General features: G+C 32.8%; 1 protein-coding gene across 1 annotated transcript in view; it reads right to left on the bottom strand.

The window, feature by feature from the left end:
- Window positions 1-74: 74 nt before the first annotated feature.
- The window catches only part of LOC131941720 (dynein beta chain, ciliary), a 33,341-nt gene continuing 19,314 nt past the window's right edge, over window positions 75-14,101 (bottom strand). Inside the window, exons 41-68 of the mRNA XM_059301181.1 lie at window positions 13,698-13,865; window positions 13,237-13,476; window positions 12,438-12,599; window positions 11,764-12,081; window positions 11,480-11,558; window positions 11,104-11,330; window positions 10,693-10,854; window positions 10,337-10,570; window positions 9,574-9,834; window positions 9,188-9,334; window positions 8,732-8,870; window positions 7,972-8,366; window positions 7,242-7,511; window positions 6,677-6,832; window positions 6,368-6,492; window positions 5,956-6,071; window positions 5,598-5,857; window positions 5,206-5,376; window positions 4,964-5,086; window positions 4,594-4,787; window positions 4,134-4,410; window positions 3,537-3,764; window positions 3,194-3,385; window positions 2,944-3,063; window positions 2,473-2,715; window positions 2,041-2,229; window positions 1,280-1,534; window positions 75-1,038 (exon numbers count right to left, since the gene is read on the bottom strand). Of these exons, the coding sequence (XP_059157164.1) occupies window positions 676-1,038; window positions 1,280-1,534; window positions 2,041-2,229; window positions 2,473-2,715; window positions 2,944-3,063; window positions 3,194-3,385; window positions 3,537-3,764; window positions 4,134-4,410; window positions 4,594-4,787; window positions 4,964-5,086; window positions 5,206-5,376; window positions 5,598-5,857; window positions 5,956-6,071; window positions 6,368-6,492; window positions 6,677-6,832; window positions 7,242-7,511; window positions 7,972-8,366; window positions 8,732-8,870; window positions 9,188-9,334; window positions 9,574-9,834; window positions 10,337-10,570; window positions 10,693-10,854; window positions 11,104-11,330; window positions 11,480-11,558; window positions 11,764-12,081; window positions 12,438-12,599; window positions 13,237-13,476; window positions 13,698-13,865 (5,814 nt within the window). The 3' untranslated portion in view covers window positions 75-675. The remainder of the gene's footprint in view (window positions 1,039-1,279; window positions 1,535-2,040; window positions 2,230-2,472; window positions 2,716-2,943; window positions 3,064-3,193; window positions 3,386-3,536; window positions 3,765-4,133; window positions 4,411-4,593; window positions 4,788-4,963; window positions 5,087-5,205; window positions 5,377-5,597; window positions 5,858-5,955; window positions 6,072-6,367; window positions 6,493-6,676; window positions 6,833-7,241; window positions 7,512-7,971; window positions 8,367-8,731; window positions 8,871-9,187; window positions 9,335-9,573; window positions 9,835-10,336; window positions 10,571-10,692; window positions 10,855-11,103; window positions 11,331-11,479; window positions 11,559-11,763; window positions 12,082-12,437; window positions 12,600-13,236; window positions 13,477-13,697; window positions 13,866-14,101) is intronic.

The raw sequence follows: 14,101 nt of genomic DNA on the forward strand, positions 1-14,101 counted from the left end.
GTTTAAAATTTTTTTTTTCCTTATATACGTGTGGTGATTTTGTCAAAAATAATTTAATAACCACAATTTTTAAAATTTAATAATCTTTATTGCAGCGTTCATACAATTTTCAGTTTGTTGCATTATCACAATGTTGATGTATGAATTTATAATAACCTTGCACTTAACATACATTAAAACTATTAACGAAGGTTATCGGATATCACATTTTGACGTCACAATATGAAGTTAATGGATGGAATTTTTTTCACTCTGCTGTAAAATGGCATACAAACATTCAGATATAACATACATTAAAAAAAAATTACAGCAAATCATTACAATAAAATTAAGAACATAAAAATAATTTTACACACATTTTTCTTAAAAAATAGTATTCAAAATAATATAAATAGACATAAAAAATAATTTGAGATTAAATCAACTTTCAACAGCAGATTACGTGTTCAAACATTACATAGACTGAAAAATCTTACTATTTACCTAACATGACAAAAATTGCAATTCAATGATTAGGGGCCTATTTAGAATATTTTTTTTTAGAAATACAAATTAATATTCACAACAAATTAAGTAGAATTATTATTTTGAAACATCCTTTTAGATGCAACACTTAGCTATTTGTAACAAAGCAGTTGTAAAAAAATGTATAATACCAATCCAGCCAGGTTGTAATTAGACCTGTAAGAGAAGGGCCACACCTCCCAGGACCCACTTGCTAGCCTTCTCTTTGGACTTGAGGTTGAAGGTCCATACAAAAGTTGGACCTCTTGCCTTGGTCTTATACACAGGGCATTCATACACAGCTCGCAGATCTTGACGATCGACTGGAATGGCTTTGATAAATATAACTGGCATGGCTGGAGCCAGCTCCTTGAGACGAGCCTCTCCTATCATACCTGTCTGCATGTCCCAGCGAGCACCTTCCATGTAGAGGCCGTGGACGTAGGCGCCCTCTCTTGGAGGTCCAGCCATGTCCTCTCTGGACTTCTTTGTTACATCACACTGTAAGCACATGCGATCGAGTGGCCATTCGTTCTGTGGATTTCATCAGTAAAAATTATTAATTTTTTTTTTAATAAAACATCAAGCTGACTATTTTAATATGGTTTACTGTAATCTTATATATATCAGTTAACATCTTTGTTTAATATATGTTTATTTATCAACATAATTTAAGTAAAAGATAACACAATTTTAATATTTAATAATTTATATATTGTCTAAATAAAAAAAGCTAAATTAATTACATTGATCTTAAAAATTATCTATAGTATACCTTGCGGGCCATTTGCTGCATGATAGCTGTAAGGAAACTTTGAGGATTGAAGAAACCTGCCAGCCAGACTGCTGCTGGAAGCTGGAAATCAGATGTCCAGGTTTCCAGCTCTTTGATTCTTTGCAGAAGATCTGCATACCAAGCTGCCAGGGGGAACAGTGAAGGATAGGCTCTCTTTGCCCAGTTGGCTGGTACATTGTCCATGTACAAACTGTTGCTCAGGTCCTCCATATCAGCTGTGATTGTCAGTTCACCCTAAAGTGGAAAAATTTATATTGTCATAAAAAACTATTAAAAAATTACTACATGATACATATTGTCATGATTTAAACATTGATATATATATTGTGCAAGGGATGATAATGTAATATCATAAAAAATATTGAACCACTGAAATGTGTTGTTTTTAAAAAAAAACTATTTATTAATTAGAATGGCGAAGGAAAATATTTTAGATATAAAAAACAAATACATAATATATTATGGGACAGTGAGGCTTAGCAGTACAGACCTCGACTGCTAACCCAAATGTCTTGAATTTAAATCAGGGTTCAAATCAGTAGAATATCCATTAGTTCACCCAGCTCAGATGGGTACCTAACTCATGTTAAGGAAACAAAGGTGGCTGTGCATAGTACTGACCACACTATCCCTTCATATGCTGAAATCTCTGAAGCAAATGAACTTTACTTTATCTGTTCCATGTGTCTTGAGCACGAAGAGAAAAAGATGATGACACAATATATTGTTTTCATTTTTACCTTCAGACCCAAGTCCAGCTCCTTGAGAGATCTTCTCATTTCAGACATTAGCATATTCATTCTTTCACATTCTTGGAAGGCCACCACAACATAGGGGCTTCTATCTTCAATTGGCACTTTAGCCATTATCTCCTGCATGTTGAATTCGTCTGGAAGTTTCTCAACTATTTCATCCAATATAGCCTTGACCTAAAGGGTTTCAAAGTTTATAATTTTTCAGAAAAATACCATGATGTCAGAAAGATAAGATTTTAATAGTATTAATTATTTTCTTTAGCCTAAGAAAAATGACAGAAAAAACAGAGAAACAAAATTGAAAAATAATTAATTTCAAATTATTCTTTCAACTTTAATTTAAGCAAAATGAAGATTTTAAGTAATTAATTTTCAAATTTATTCAAGTAAATTTTTTTTCAATTTTGATAAACCGACCTTTTCTTCTCGACTGACACCAGCACCTGCGCCAGCACCAGCGTCTCTTGGCTGCATTTCAAACACTGTTCTGAAGAGGTTTTCAGACGTTGTGGTCAAAAACTCTATCTCTGCATTGGGGTGAAGTCCATACAGGTATGGGCTCTCTGGGGGCAGGGTCTCATCAATATAAGCATGGTAGCCCTTGTAGTCAGAGTTGGGTGGGATTGGGAAATTGGGGGCTAAAAACAATTCGGCATCCAGCTGAAAAAAAAGAACATTAACTATGTTTAAAATTTATTTCAAGTAAAAAAAAAATTTATGAGCAAAATAAACTATATCTTTTTCAAATACAAAAAAATCCAGCTGGGAAAAAAAAGAAATATCAATTCTGTTAAAGTTTAAAGTTGATTTCAAGTCAAACAATTATGAGCAAAATGAACTATAGCTTTTTCAAACACAAAAAAACTTATAACAATGTCATTTGCTTACCATGTCAGCATGCATGTAGACCTCCAGGTAAGTCCTACACAACCTTCTGTCCCAGTCATCTGTGATGTGGCCACCATACATAATCTCACCAAACAGGTAGCGAAGATCTTCCCAGGGCACCTGTAAAATAAAGCCAGATTCATCTCAAAATTTATATCCTAAAAATTACTTATTATAAAAAAAAAGATTCAGAAAGACAAGTCTCTTTTTTTTTTAAATTTTAATATAATTTTTTAAATGAGGACCTGACCTTGGCATTGGCCTCCAGGTAGTTGTAGAGGACATTGACACTAATGGTCAGGTCACCAGTGTTGTAAGGGTAGACCCTGTTCCAGCCCTGAGGTCCAAACTTTCTTCTCTCACACACCACAGCATGGAAGTAGCACAGGGCAAACAGAATAGCCTTGAACTCTGTCTCACGAGCACACATCTCCAGGGTATCCTGATTAGAGTAACCAATAAAATTATAGCCAAATTCTCATGTGACTGATCATGTGACATTCAATTCCTTAACAAGATGGATGATGATTCTTGACCAAAATCAAACTAAATTTACATATTAACTAATTTAAAGTGAAGCTATGAATTAATACCTGATTGAAGTTGTCTAAAGCCTTGTGCAGGTTAGCGTACATTCCAGTTGGAGGTTCATTGGTGATTTTGATAGCAGACTCCAAAATGCCTTGTGGAATGATGTGAGCATCAGGACTGCCAGCAGGCTCAGCACTGATAAACAGCCTGTACTTCTCATGGCCGTCAGCTGAAAATTCTTCAATCTTCTTCTCCAGCTGTGACAGCCACTTAGCAACCAGATGGACATTCTGTGAAGAATACATTACAAAATGTCTTTAAAATTTTAAAACTCAAGGACAAGAAGTAAAAATTATGGTTTTTTGTTTAATTCTAAAATGCATGGATATAATTTATTCATGGAGTATGCAATTTTATTTAACATTTTAAAGTAATGTATTTATGGAGTAAAATATTATGCTATTTTTAAAATGAATTGATATAATTTATTCATGATGTAAAATGTTATGCATTTCAGTTTAAATTTTAAAATTCATGGACGTAATCTATTCATTGAGTAAAAAATTAAACTTTTTGTGTAAATTTTAAAATTCATGAAAAGAAAATATGCATTGAGCAAAGTATTATTTTTTTTTTTTGAAATGGGGTGATGAATGTACCTGCAAGACGACCCAATGTCCTTCTTTTGCAGCCAAGTCCATGGCTTGTTCAGCCACAATTTCCTGACCTTGACCCAGGGAGATGTTATGGAAATTACTGTTGTCAGTGGTGAAGCCAAGTTTCTTGCCCAGACTTTCAACATCCTTAAGTGGGTCAACACCAGGGGAGAGAATGAAGAATATCGGAGTGGCAGGACCTGATTCCTCAAAAGATTTGGCAAACTCAAGTGCCCTTCCTTCAACATATTTATTGCCCAGCATCTCTTCAATGAAGTTTCTGTACAAATTAATTATAATCATAAATTAATAATTTTTCTTGCAACTTGTTCATTTTAGAGATTCTTTTATAAAAAAAAAGCTTTTAGAACTAAATAGTCGGTTTAAGAATTTTGAGTAAAGGTATGGTTAATTAAATTGAAAGGTCAAATACATTTATAAAGGATAAAAAAGTAAATCATACGTTATGGCATATGTCATCCTGTCAGGTCTTAGTGCACGCATCATGCACAATTTCTGCAGTGAGGTCTTGTTTTTCCATTCTTGTGGGAACTTTTCTTTTTCAGGGCACTCACTCTCAACAAATTTCTTCCAACGTTTGGCTGAGCCTTCAATATCGCGATCCAGGTTTCTGAATTCTTCCATGGCGGATAAAGCCTGAAAACAAAGGTACATTTTTTTAAAGTGGTACCTTTTCTTCTCCCATATTTATAGTTGCCCTATGCATTCATGGTATTTTTTTCCTTTATAATAAAATAAAATAAAAAACACCAATAGTGAATAAAGACCTGTAGTTATAAATAGATTTTAAAAAGATTAGAAATGACATTTACCTTGATTCCTCCCCATGAGTTGTTATTTAAGAAGTCTACAGGAGAAGTCAAGTTGGGCACAAAGGGGAAACGAAGCAAAAAGTCCAACTCCACTGGATTGAGTTGTTTCCCTTTCAATAGAATCTGTGAATAACAGTTAAAATTGTAACATTAATAATAACAAGAATATAGTTGTGTAGCTTTTACATGAACATACTGGTAAAATGTGGAGGGTAAAAACTGTGTTGGCTGTATCGACTTACCAAGAATGTCATCTGAGTACTGAAGATGAGTTTGTCCTTCTCAAACAGACCTCTTGTGGTGTACACATAAACAGAGTATGTGATGCAGTCAATCAGGTTGTTCACCCTGTGCTTGAGGTCCTCTGCTGGCTCAGCTTTGTCTATGGCTTTGTCAAAAACTACACTGAAAGCCTAGTAATTAAATATATTAAATTAAATTTCTTTTTTCGTGTAAAATCCTCTTTAGACTTTTTAAATTGCATCAATTAAAATTTTTGTAATTCAAATATTTGACTCAATGGTTGAAGATTTAATAAGTCAAATTTTGTTTCTTTAGATAAAGCCAGTGAAAATTGTTTATTATTATAAACCAGTGATATACTTTTTTTCTGTAATTTTAATATTTTGCTGACCTTCAGAGAAAACTGGTACATGGGATTGATTTTGTGAAGGTCATTCATGATGAAGTACAACAACGAGGCTCTTGCAGCTGCTGTTCTGTAGTTCTCACGGGCATTGTTGATCTCCACCTCTGTGATCTTTGCTTCTGCTGCCTTTACCTCTATCTCTGCTGCAGTTCTTTTGGTGGTTTCAAGGTTCTCCACCAGAGCATAGTCACCCAGGAAGTTGCCCTCGGCAGCTGAAAGTCTGGCCAACAAGTTGTCTTCCAGGCCTGAGCAAAAAAAAAAATTAAAAATTGAATTTAGCTCATTACAAATGAAAACTTTATAAATGAAACAATTATTTAAAATGTATTTTATAGTAGTGTACCTTTGAGAGTAATTTTGAATTCATTTTGTTGGCGAGTGAGGTCTGATTTAAGTTTTTCAAGGTCAGGCCTTTCTTTGGATACGACAGCTCCGAGAAGTTGATCCTCAAGGCCATCTCTGAAATAAAAATTAAAAAGATAATTTTCTTTATACAGGATTCTTAATAAGAAGTTGAAGAGTCAACAACATGGGGCCTGTAAGATTAAAATGAGAAAATTTAATAAATTATTGTTATGTTTGAACTTTAAATTTCCTGAGAAGGAATTTGTATTCTTGATCAGGAGTCTCAATGGTCAACTGAGCATGAAAGATTATGGTTTATTTTGAGTACAAAATTAGTTTATTTTTTACTACCTTATCATAATTACACCTTTTTTTTCAGTTTACTATAAGGGAGATAACACAAAAATTACCTGGTAACAGTGAAGTTAATCAGAGTTGTCTGAGCTTGCATCTCAGGCTTGTAGTGAGGATTGGCCAATTTAGTTTGTAAAATCAGCTTAAAATCTTTGTGGTATTCAACTTCTTTGTCTCCCATCTGTTGATTTAAAAATAATCAATTCAGAGGCTCCACTGGTTTTTAAAAAAATCTCATAATATAATAAAATTAATAATGTCAAAGTTATATCAGTTCAGGTTATTATAATGCACTTTATTGTACTAAGAATAAATACTTTTAAAGTGTAAAACCACCAATATAAAAAAAAAATCCTGCAACATACCTTGATGTAACGGCCCTTTTTAATAGTGTTACGTCCAAGAAGTGGGTCAAGCACTGGGTCAACGTTCTCTTCAATGTTCTCCAAAAGTACAACATCCCCAGCCTGGACTGCCCTTTCAATGGACTCCAGATACCCTTTCACACCAAGTCGAATCACCTGAAGGAAAGATTATATAATGTTAGCCAAACAAAGCATGGTTGTGATTTATTTTAATAAATAGATCAACTTTGTGAATCAAGAGATTTCTGTGGAGTTGTCATCCAAATGTAAACACAAATTTGATGATTATGTTTCCATATGTTGGATGTGGTAATATTCAAAACAAAATATTTTGACAGATTTTTAAAAACAATTATACTTTTATTAAGCCAAGATTTAAAACAAAAATTTATTTAGAGTATTGGCAAAGTGATTCCAAGTCCAATAACGGAAGCTAAAAACTAAATGGTTTTTACTCAGTATTTAAACTTCACTCAGAATCTTACTATTTTAAATTCCTTCTTTATGCACAAAATAATATGAGGGTGGTTAAGTTTTATATATATTTATATAGATGTAATCTAACCTTCAAATCAGCTCCAAATCTTGTTTTAATCCACTTGACACCCTGAAGCTGGGGATCAATCATCAAAGGCCATCTCTCACAGTTGGTGAGGATTGTGGCATTCTCTGTGGACATTCTATCTCCTGGCAAACCTTCATTGTTCCATGATGCAACAAGTGCATCATCAATAAGGAGACTGAGTGGATCCAGACCCTCTGAGACTGGGATTGGACTCTTTAGTCCTTTCAGGAAGGGTAGCCAGTGGTTCTCAATCAAATCCAATCTGTATGGCTGAAATAAGGCAAATTATTTGATAGACATTAAAATTGTTTAGCTTTTTGAATTTTTAAATATCTAATTCTAAGAAATAAATAATTGAGATTTCAGTAGGCTATTTTGGTTATTATTTTTAGTTTTTAGGGTAATGGATGACAACTTAAACTTTTATTTTAATCATTTTAACATTAAAATATTTAAACTTTTTGAATTTTTGTATATCTAATTCTAAGAAATAAATAATTGAGATTCCAGTATTTTTTTTATTATTTTTATTTTTTTTATTATTTTTAGTTGGATGACAACTCAAACTTTTCTTTTAATCGTTTTAACATTAAAATATTTCAACTTTTTAAATTTTTAAATACCTAAATCTAAGAAACAAATAATTGAGATATCAATTTTCAGTTATTATTTTTAGTTCTTTTTCTTTTAACCATTAAATTTTTTTTTTATAATTTATTTTTATTATTACCTTTGTGAATGATCCAACATAGGAAACAAAAGCTGTGGTCATGAGAACATCTCCAGGAAGTGTTTTCTCATTGATACGGAAGTTTGAAATGGCCTCGGCCCACCTGACATTCTCTGAGGCCAGCCCACCAACAAGTCTGTTGGCCAGTTCTATAGTTTTAGCAGTTGTTTCAGCTTCCTGTTGGCAACGCAGTTTCTCATTGGTGGCCTCTTCAAACTCTGCCTTGCAGCGAGCTAGGGTCTCCTCTAGGTCTGCCACTTTATTTTTAATGACCTTTAGTTTATCTCTGGCCGCTTGAAGTTCTGCATTGGCTTGATTCAGGGCAATACGTTTGGGCTCCACAGTACAGTAAACTTCATAGTACCTTACAATGTTCACAGCCCATGAACACAGACCTAAAAGTGAAATAGTATTGTTCATGTTTCATATTAAAAAAAATGAATCTCTAACCAGCTGTTAACAGAAAAAATACTAAGTCAAATAATTTTTCTATGAATGTTAAACAAAGTCTGTTTATGATGAAATTCAAACATTTTTATGCAAATTTTAAAAATAAAAACAGCTCAAGTTATTATTTTTTTCAAATGAAAAATAATCTTTTAGTTCATACATGCTTTAATAACTTCTAGCACTTTTTATCACAGAAAATTAAATCCTTAAATATTTTTTGCATTATTTTTAGCTTGGTCCGGCAACATTGAATTTTTAAAATATATAATTTACTGTACCAATCAAAGTAATGAAACAAATGAATCTTTACCAGCAGCAGCAAATGATTTGGCTCTGATGAATTCAGGCTCAAATTCAGGATCTGCCAAATATGGCTGCACTGCTTTCAAGCAATTTTCATGGATGTTGTCTTTGTCATAGTTGATAAGATTGTCCAAAAACTGGTCAATCTAAAGTAAATACACACATTGTAAGATTGTATCCCTATTGCTTTGAAAAAGATAATTAATGTATTCTTACTCTAAATTTAAGGAAAATTATAATTTAAAAGAAAATTAGACAGAAATAGCTTTGTGTCTCTTTACAAATTTATACTTTTAAAGTATAATTATATGCTTATATAAAAACTCTTTGCTTTTAGTATTTATTTTTATGAATTTATTTTCCTTTTTTTACATTTCATACTTCTTACTCTAACTGAAAAAGGGTAAGTTGCAGATTAATCAAAGCTATCATTCCAACAAAAGTGTTCTCATGTGGAACTTACTTTAGCCATGATGCTAGCTTTGGCTGCTTTCCAGGATTTGTCTTTCGGAACTTTTCCACCAGGAGCAAGCAGACACATGACAGCTGCTGTGACATTGGTGACAGCGCCAGGTGGGGTACCAAAAGACTTTAATTCAGTCAAGTTGTTCTGTAATTACAATGTTTTAATTAATTAATTAGACAGCCCCAGGTGGGGTACCAAAAGACTTTAATTCAGTCAAGTTGTTCTGTAATTACAATATTTTAATAATTAGTTAATTAGCACCAAGTGGGTACCCAAAAGAATTAATTCAGTCAAGTTATTTTGTATTAAGAATAAGGTAATTAATTAAGTAGACAATCAACTTTGATGCCTAGCATTGAGAAATTGATTTACTTTTAACCTACCTTATTCAATGTGTTCAAGGCTTCTTTAGCAGCAGCAAGAGCAGGTTCAGCTTTAGCCAGATCATTTTCACAGTCTCTGGCCTTGACCTCTACTTCAGCAGTAATAACTGTAACTTTTTTCTCCTCCTCATCAGCTATTGCTTTTTCTTTGGTCACTTTCTCTGTTTCAGCACCGACAATCTGAATTAGTTTGTTGGCATCGTCGTTTTTGATGGCCAGTTCCACCTCTTGTGATGCCAGTTTGGCTTTCAGATCATCTACCTGTAAAGTTGTAAAATGAATGAAATAAATGTATTTGTATGATTGTGAATATGATAAATATTAACATGCAGTCAGTGTATTGTAGTTGAAATCTCTAGCTTAGTTTATTTTTGTGTTAATAAAAGGTCAATATAGTGTTAAACGATCAAATCTAAGTTTTATCTTATAACTCTTTGAGCTCAAATCGGTTGGAAAGAAAAATAACTTAAAGCAGTGTGGTAAGTGTAATTTATCAAATAATGCTTTAGCAATTTACCATTGTATAAACATAACATAATGTTCTTCACAAGTAAACATCTAAAAAGTCTTCTTTTTGCAATAAAAAAAATAGGTTAGCTCTTTAAAAGACTTATGTAACACCATTTAATGACATTTCGTTTTTAAAAACACAATGTTTAACCAAGAAGACACATAAAGGAAATCAAACTTTGTCTTATATATATGTGATTCTCTTTTGTTTAGCACTTTTTTTAAACTTAAAAAAAAAAAGAGTTCAACTAACCTGTGATGCTGTACTCCTTAGCTTCTCAAGACCATTTTCCAGACGGATGATGCTTGCCTGCAGATCTGAGTTCTTCTTTGTGAGCAGATTCTGGTAAAGTTTGATCTGCTCCAAGAAAGATTTTGGTGTTGTGTAGTTGTAGCGTCGTTCATTGGTCAAAAACTGTTGTGACACTTCGTTCACAGATTTATGAACATATGACATGAACTGAGAAATGGATTCCCTCATTTCTGGCTGTTTTATAAAAAAAATAAAGATACATTAGATCAATAACATTTTGAATTATAATTATCATAAATATTTAACCATATAACAGTTTATTAATGAGTATAAATTAAGATTGTGGATTTCCTTGCCTGTAGTAGCTCAACATCCTCCAAAAATCTGGCACTGACAGATTTAAGGGCCTCTTCTGGCCACTCGTGGAACCAATCTATTGAGGTACAGTTGGTGACTGCTGGGAATTTTCTGCTTCTGACACGTAAAGTGGAGCCCACAGGAGAGAAGCACAAAACAACCTAAACAAAGTTACCTTCATTATTTTAAAATGTTCAATGTAATTTATTAAACATCAATTTTTATCAATCAATTTATTAGTTTTAAACTATGCAGACCTACTGATGCAAAAATTACAAATTTAAAATTGATGATAAATTCATATACAATAATATATTACAAATTTTGTTTTACCAATGTAGGCCTACTAAATTAAATTTTAAGAACATGAAATTGATGATACATTAAAATAAATATTTAAATTCTTTTACCTTTAACACTCGACGAACCCTGTCAATGAAAAATCTCCAACAATTTTCCCTGGTGTCCTCCATGCCCAGACCTTTGACCTCATTCCTCACAGCACTAAGGATCTCTTCCACTTCATCATCAGCAAACAGATCTGGAATCTCACCAGATGCCAGCAAGTCGTTGATGAGCACCAAAAACCTTTCCTCTGCTACTTGGGCATCAGTCATTAGGAACATCACTCCAATCCCTACAAGAGTTATGGTTATTTTGTAATTATTTTTTGATAGAAAAACTACCTCATAAAACAAAATGTATGGACTTGTAATTGTTTTGTTAGGAAATATAACTCATAAAATAAAACTAATACACTTGTTGAAATAGTTTTAAAATTCTGACCTTTAACACCAGACTTCCGGTAGAGGGCAGCAAGGTCCAATTTTAGATCAGGAATAGCATAACCTTTTCTCAGGGTGATCTGTTGAGTAATATTTCAAGTTATAAACAAATAAAATAAAATTCTAATTGAAGAATATAACTACAAAATTGGTTGCAATAATACATTTATTTAGACTATTGTAAAAACCAAAGGAAACAAACAATACTTCACATATTTTAAAAAAATTAGAAGACACACATAGCAATTTGCTAAAACAGTTTTATTAAAGTGGGTAATATTTTACCTGGAAAACTTCAAGTCCACTGATAGAAGCAGCAAGACGTGACAAGGACTGTTTACCGCTGCCACCAACTCCGATAAGGAGGGCATTTCCACGAGGGGACTCGAGGATTCTGTTGATGCGGCAGATGTGTGACATGGCATCCTCAAAGAGCACCAGGTTCATGGCAGCGTTCAGCTCATTGTAGTTGTCCAGAGCTTCCAGCAAGACTTTGTTGACACTGCTCCAGCTTTCCACTGGTAGATACTTGGGATCTCCAATGCCACTAGCAAAGTGACTGTATAGGAGTGGCTGCTTGAATATCACATCTTCTGGCATTTCCTAAACACAAATTAAAAATCAAAGTAATATTTGAATTATACATTTTCTCACTGATAAAAAAAAAACATTAATAAAATAGTTTTCAAATAGAAAAATATTGGTTTAACATTTTAGCAATAAAAATTACATGAACTAATTTTTTAAAGAAAAAGTGTCGGTGTAGAATTATATTTGTCATTAATAACTTTTTAAGAATATATAATTGATAACTCTTACTGTGTAATAATACAACATAGAATACCCATTAGCATTTCTTTAAAAAAATCCCTATGCCTGTAACAACTAAACCAAAATAATTCAAATTTTTATGTTTGTTATAAGCAAAAGACAGCCCAAAGCCTTGTGTCAAGTTGTACCTCAAATGACTTCTTCACAACTTCTTTCTTTAGTTTGTCAAATGTCTCCAGATCTTTTTCATCAATCAACTTGTCCCTGTACACTCGATCGGCTTCATGTAGCCAAAGACGGACAAGATCGGCTGGAGCTTTACAGCAATCACTCTGGGAAAACAGCAAACCCTGTGGGAAGAAAACAGGTGATCCTTTAGAACTATGGCAAAGTTCAGGTTGTACACTTGCTCTGGATTAAAACTGTTTTACAATGAAATACAAATAATCTACATCGCAACTTAATATTAACAGGTGATTTGAGTAATATTAACATGGAGAATTATGGCAAAGTTCAAGGTATTATACTTGCTTTGGATTAAAATTGTTTTACAATGAAATACAAATAATCTGCATTGCAACATAATATTAATAGTTAATTTGAGTAACATTAACATGGAGAATTAAAAGTACAATTAATTTTTTTAAAGAATATTTACAATATGTGGCTGTGATGTGTGTTACAATTGTTTTATAATAAAGTAAAATGAATCAACACCGCAAAATTAATAACGATGATGTTTTTAATATGTGCTGTATTATAGAATATTTGTTAAGCCTTTGCTGTGTAGCTGTTAAATTACTAAAGAGTATTATAATTTAATTCTATTTTATATTTGAGAAACAATTCTTCAACAGTTTCATTCCTGTAGTGATTTAATTTCTAAACTGATTTTAAAGAAATTTTTCATTTATTGTTTGATTTTAGTAGTTTTATACCTATAATGATTTTTCTGAGAGATAATTCTAAGAAAGCAGTATCTGATACCTGGAAGATGTTGGACATGTCTCTCAGATTGAACACGTAGTGGAACTTGATAGCAGTAGGCAAGAAGGTTGTTGTGATCTTTGCCTGCATGCTCAAAGCTCCATTCACCAAGTTGTTGGTGAATTTCTGGACTGGTCCAGCAAAGTTGCATTGAGCCAGATGCTGGGACAAGATGCTTGTGTAGATGGTGAAGAGGGCATCTTGATTAGGGAAGCTCATGGCAAACACACAGAAGTGGCGCTGTATTAGAAATAAATTATTAAAGATTTTCAAAAGTTAAATTTTAATATGTATCATAAAGCAAAAGACCTATTTAATGTAAAATTTAGATAGACAAAAAAATAACCAATTTTTTTTTTATTTAAGAATAAAATTTTAGCATTACATACATTTTACAAAGTATTTTAAAAATTAAGTTAGAGTTGCAATAAATACAGATGTAAGTGCAACATAAAACTCGCCTGTAAACGAGAGTCAATTGTGAAGCTGCCTGCTGTGGGGTTCATGCATGAAACATACTGTGTGTTGTGGATGTCCTTCAATGTTAGTTTAGACCTGTCGTACCAGTGTCCATGGTCAATGTGTTGCCTGATGATTGTGTGGGGCTGGACAGTGTAGTACTTGTCCACCTGGGGTAATTCAACAAAAATATTAACTCAGTCCTCACATTTTCCATCTTTAAAAGTAAATAAAGTTCTCTTTCAAATCTAACGATCCATTGGGCAAATGAAATAGAGTTTATCTGTTTCTTGTTTACAACAATTAAAGGGATGGTGTGGTCAGCACTATGCCCCGCCAACTTTACTTTCCTGAACATAGATCAGATACCCATCAAAGCTGTATAATCACAGGAACGTCCTACAGA

The sequence above is a fragment of the Physella acuta genome, unplaced genomic scaffold, assembly GCF_028476545.2.
Source record: "Physella acuta isolate Inbredline_101_S28 unplaced genomic scaffold, ASM2847654v3 ptg000370l, whole genome shotgun sequence".
Classification (NCBI taxonomy): Eukaryota; Metazoa; Mollusca; class Gastropoda; family Physidae; genus Physella; species Physella acuta.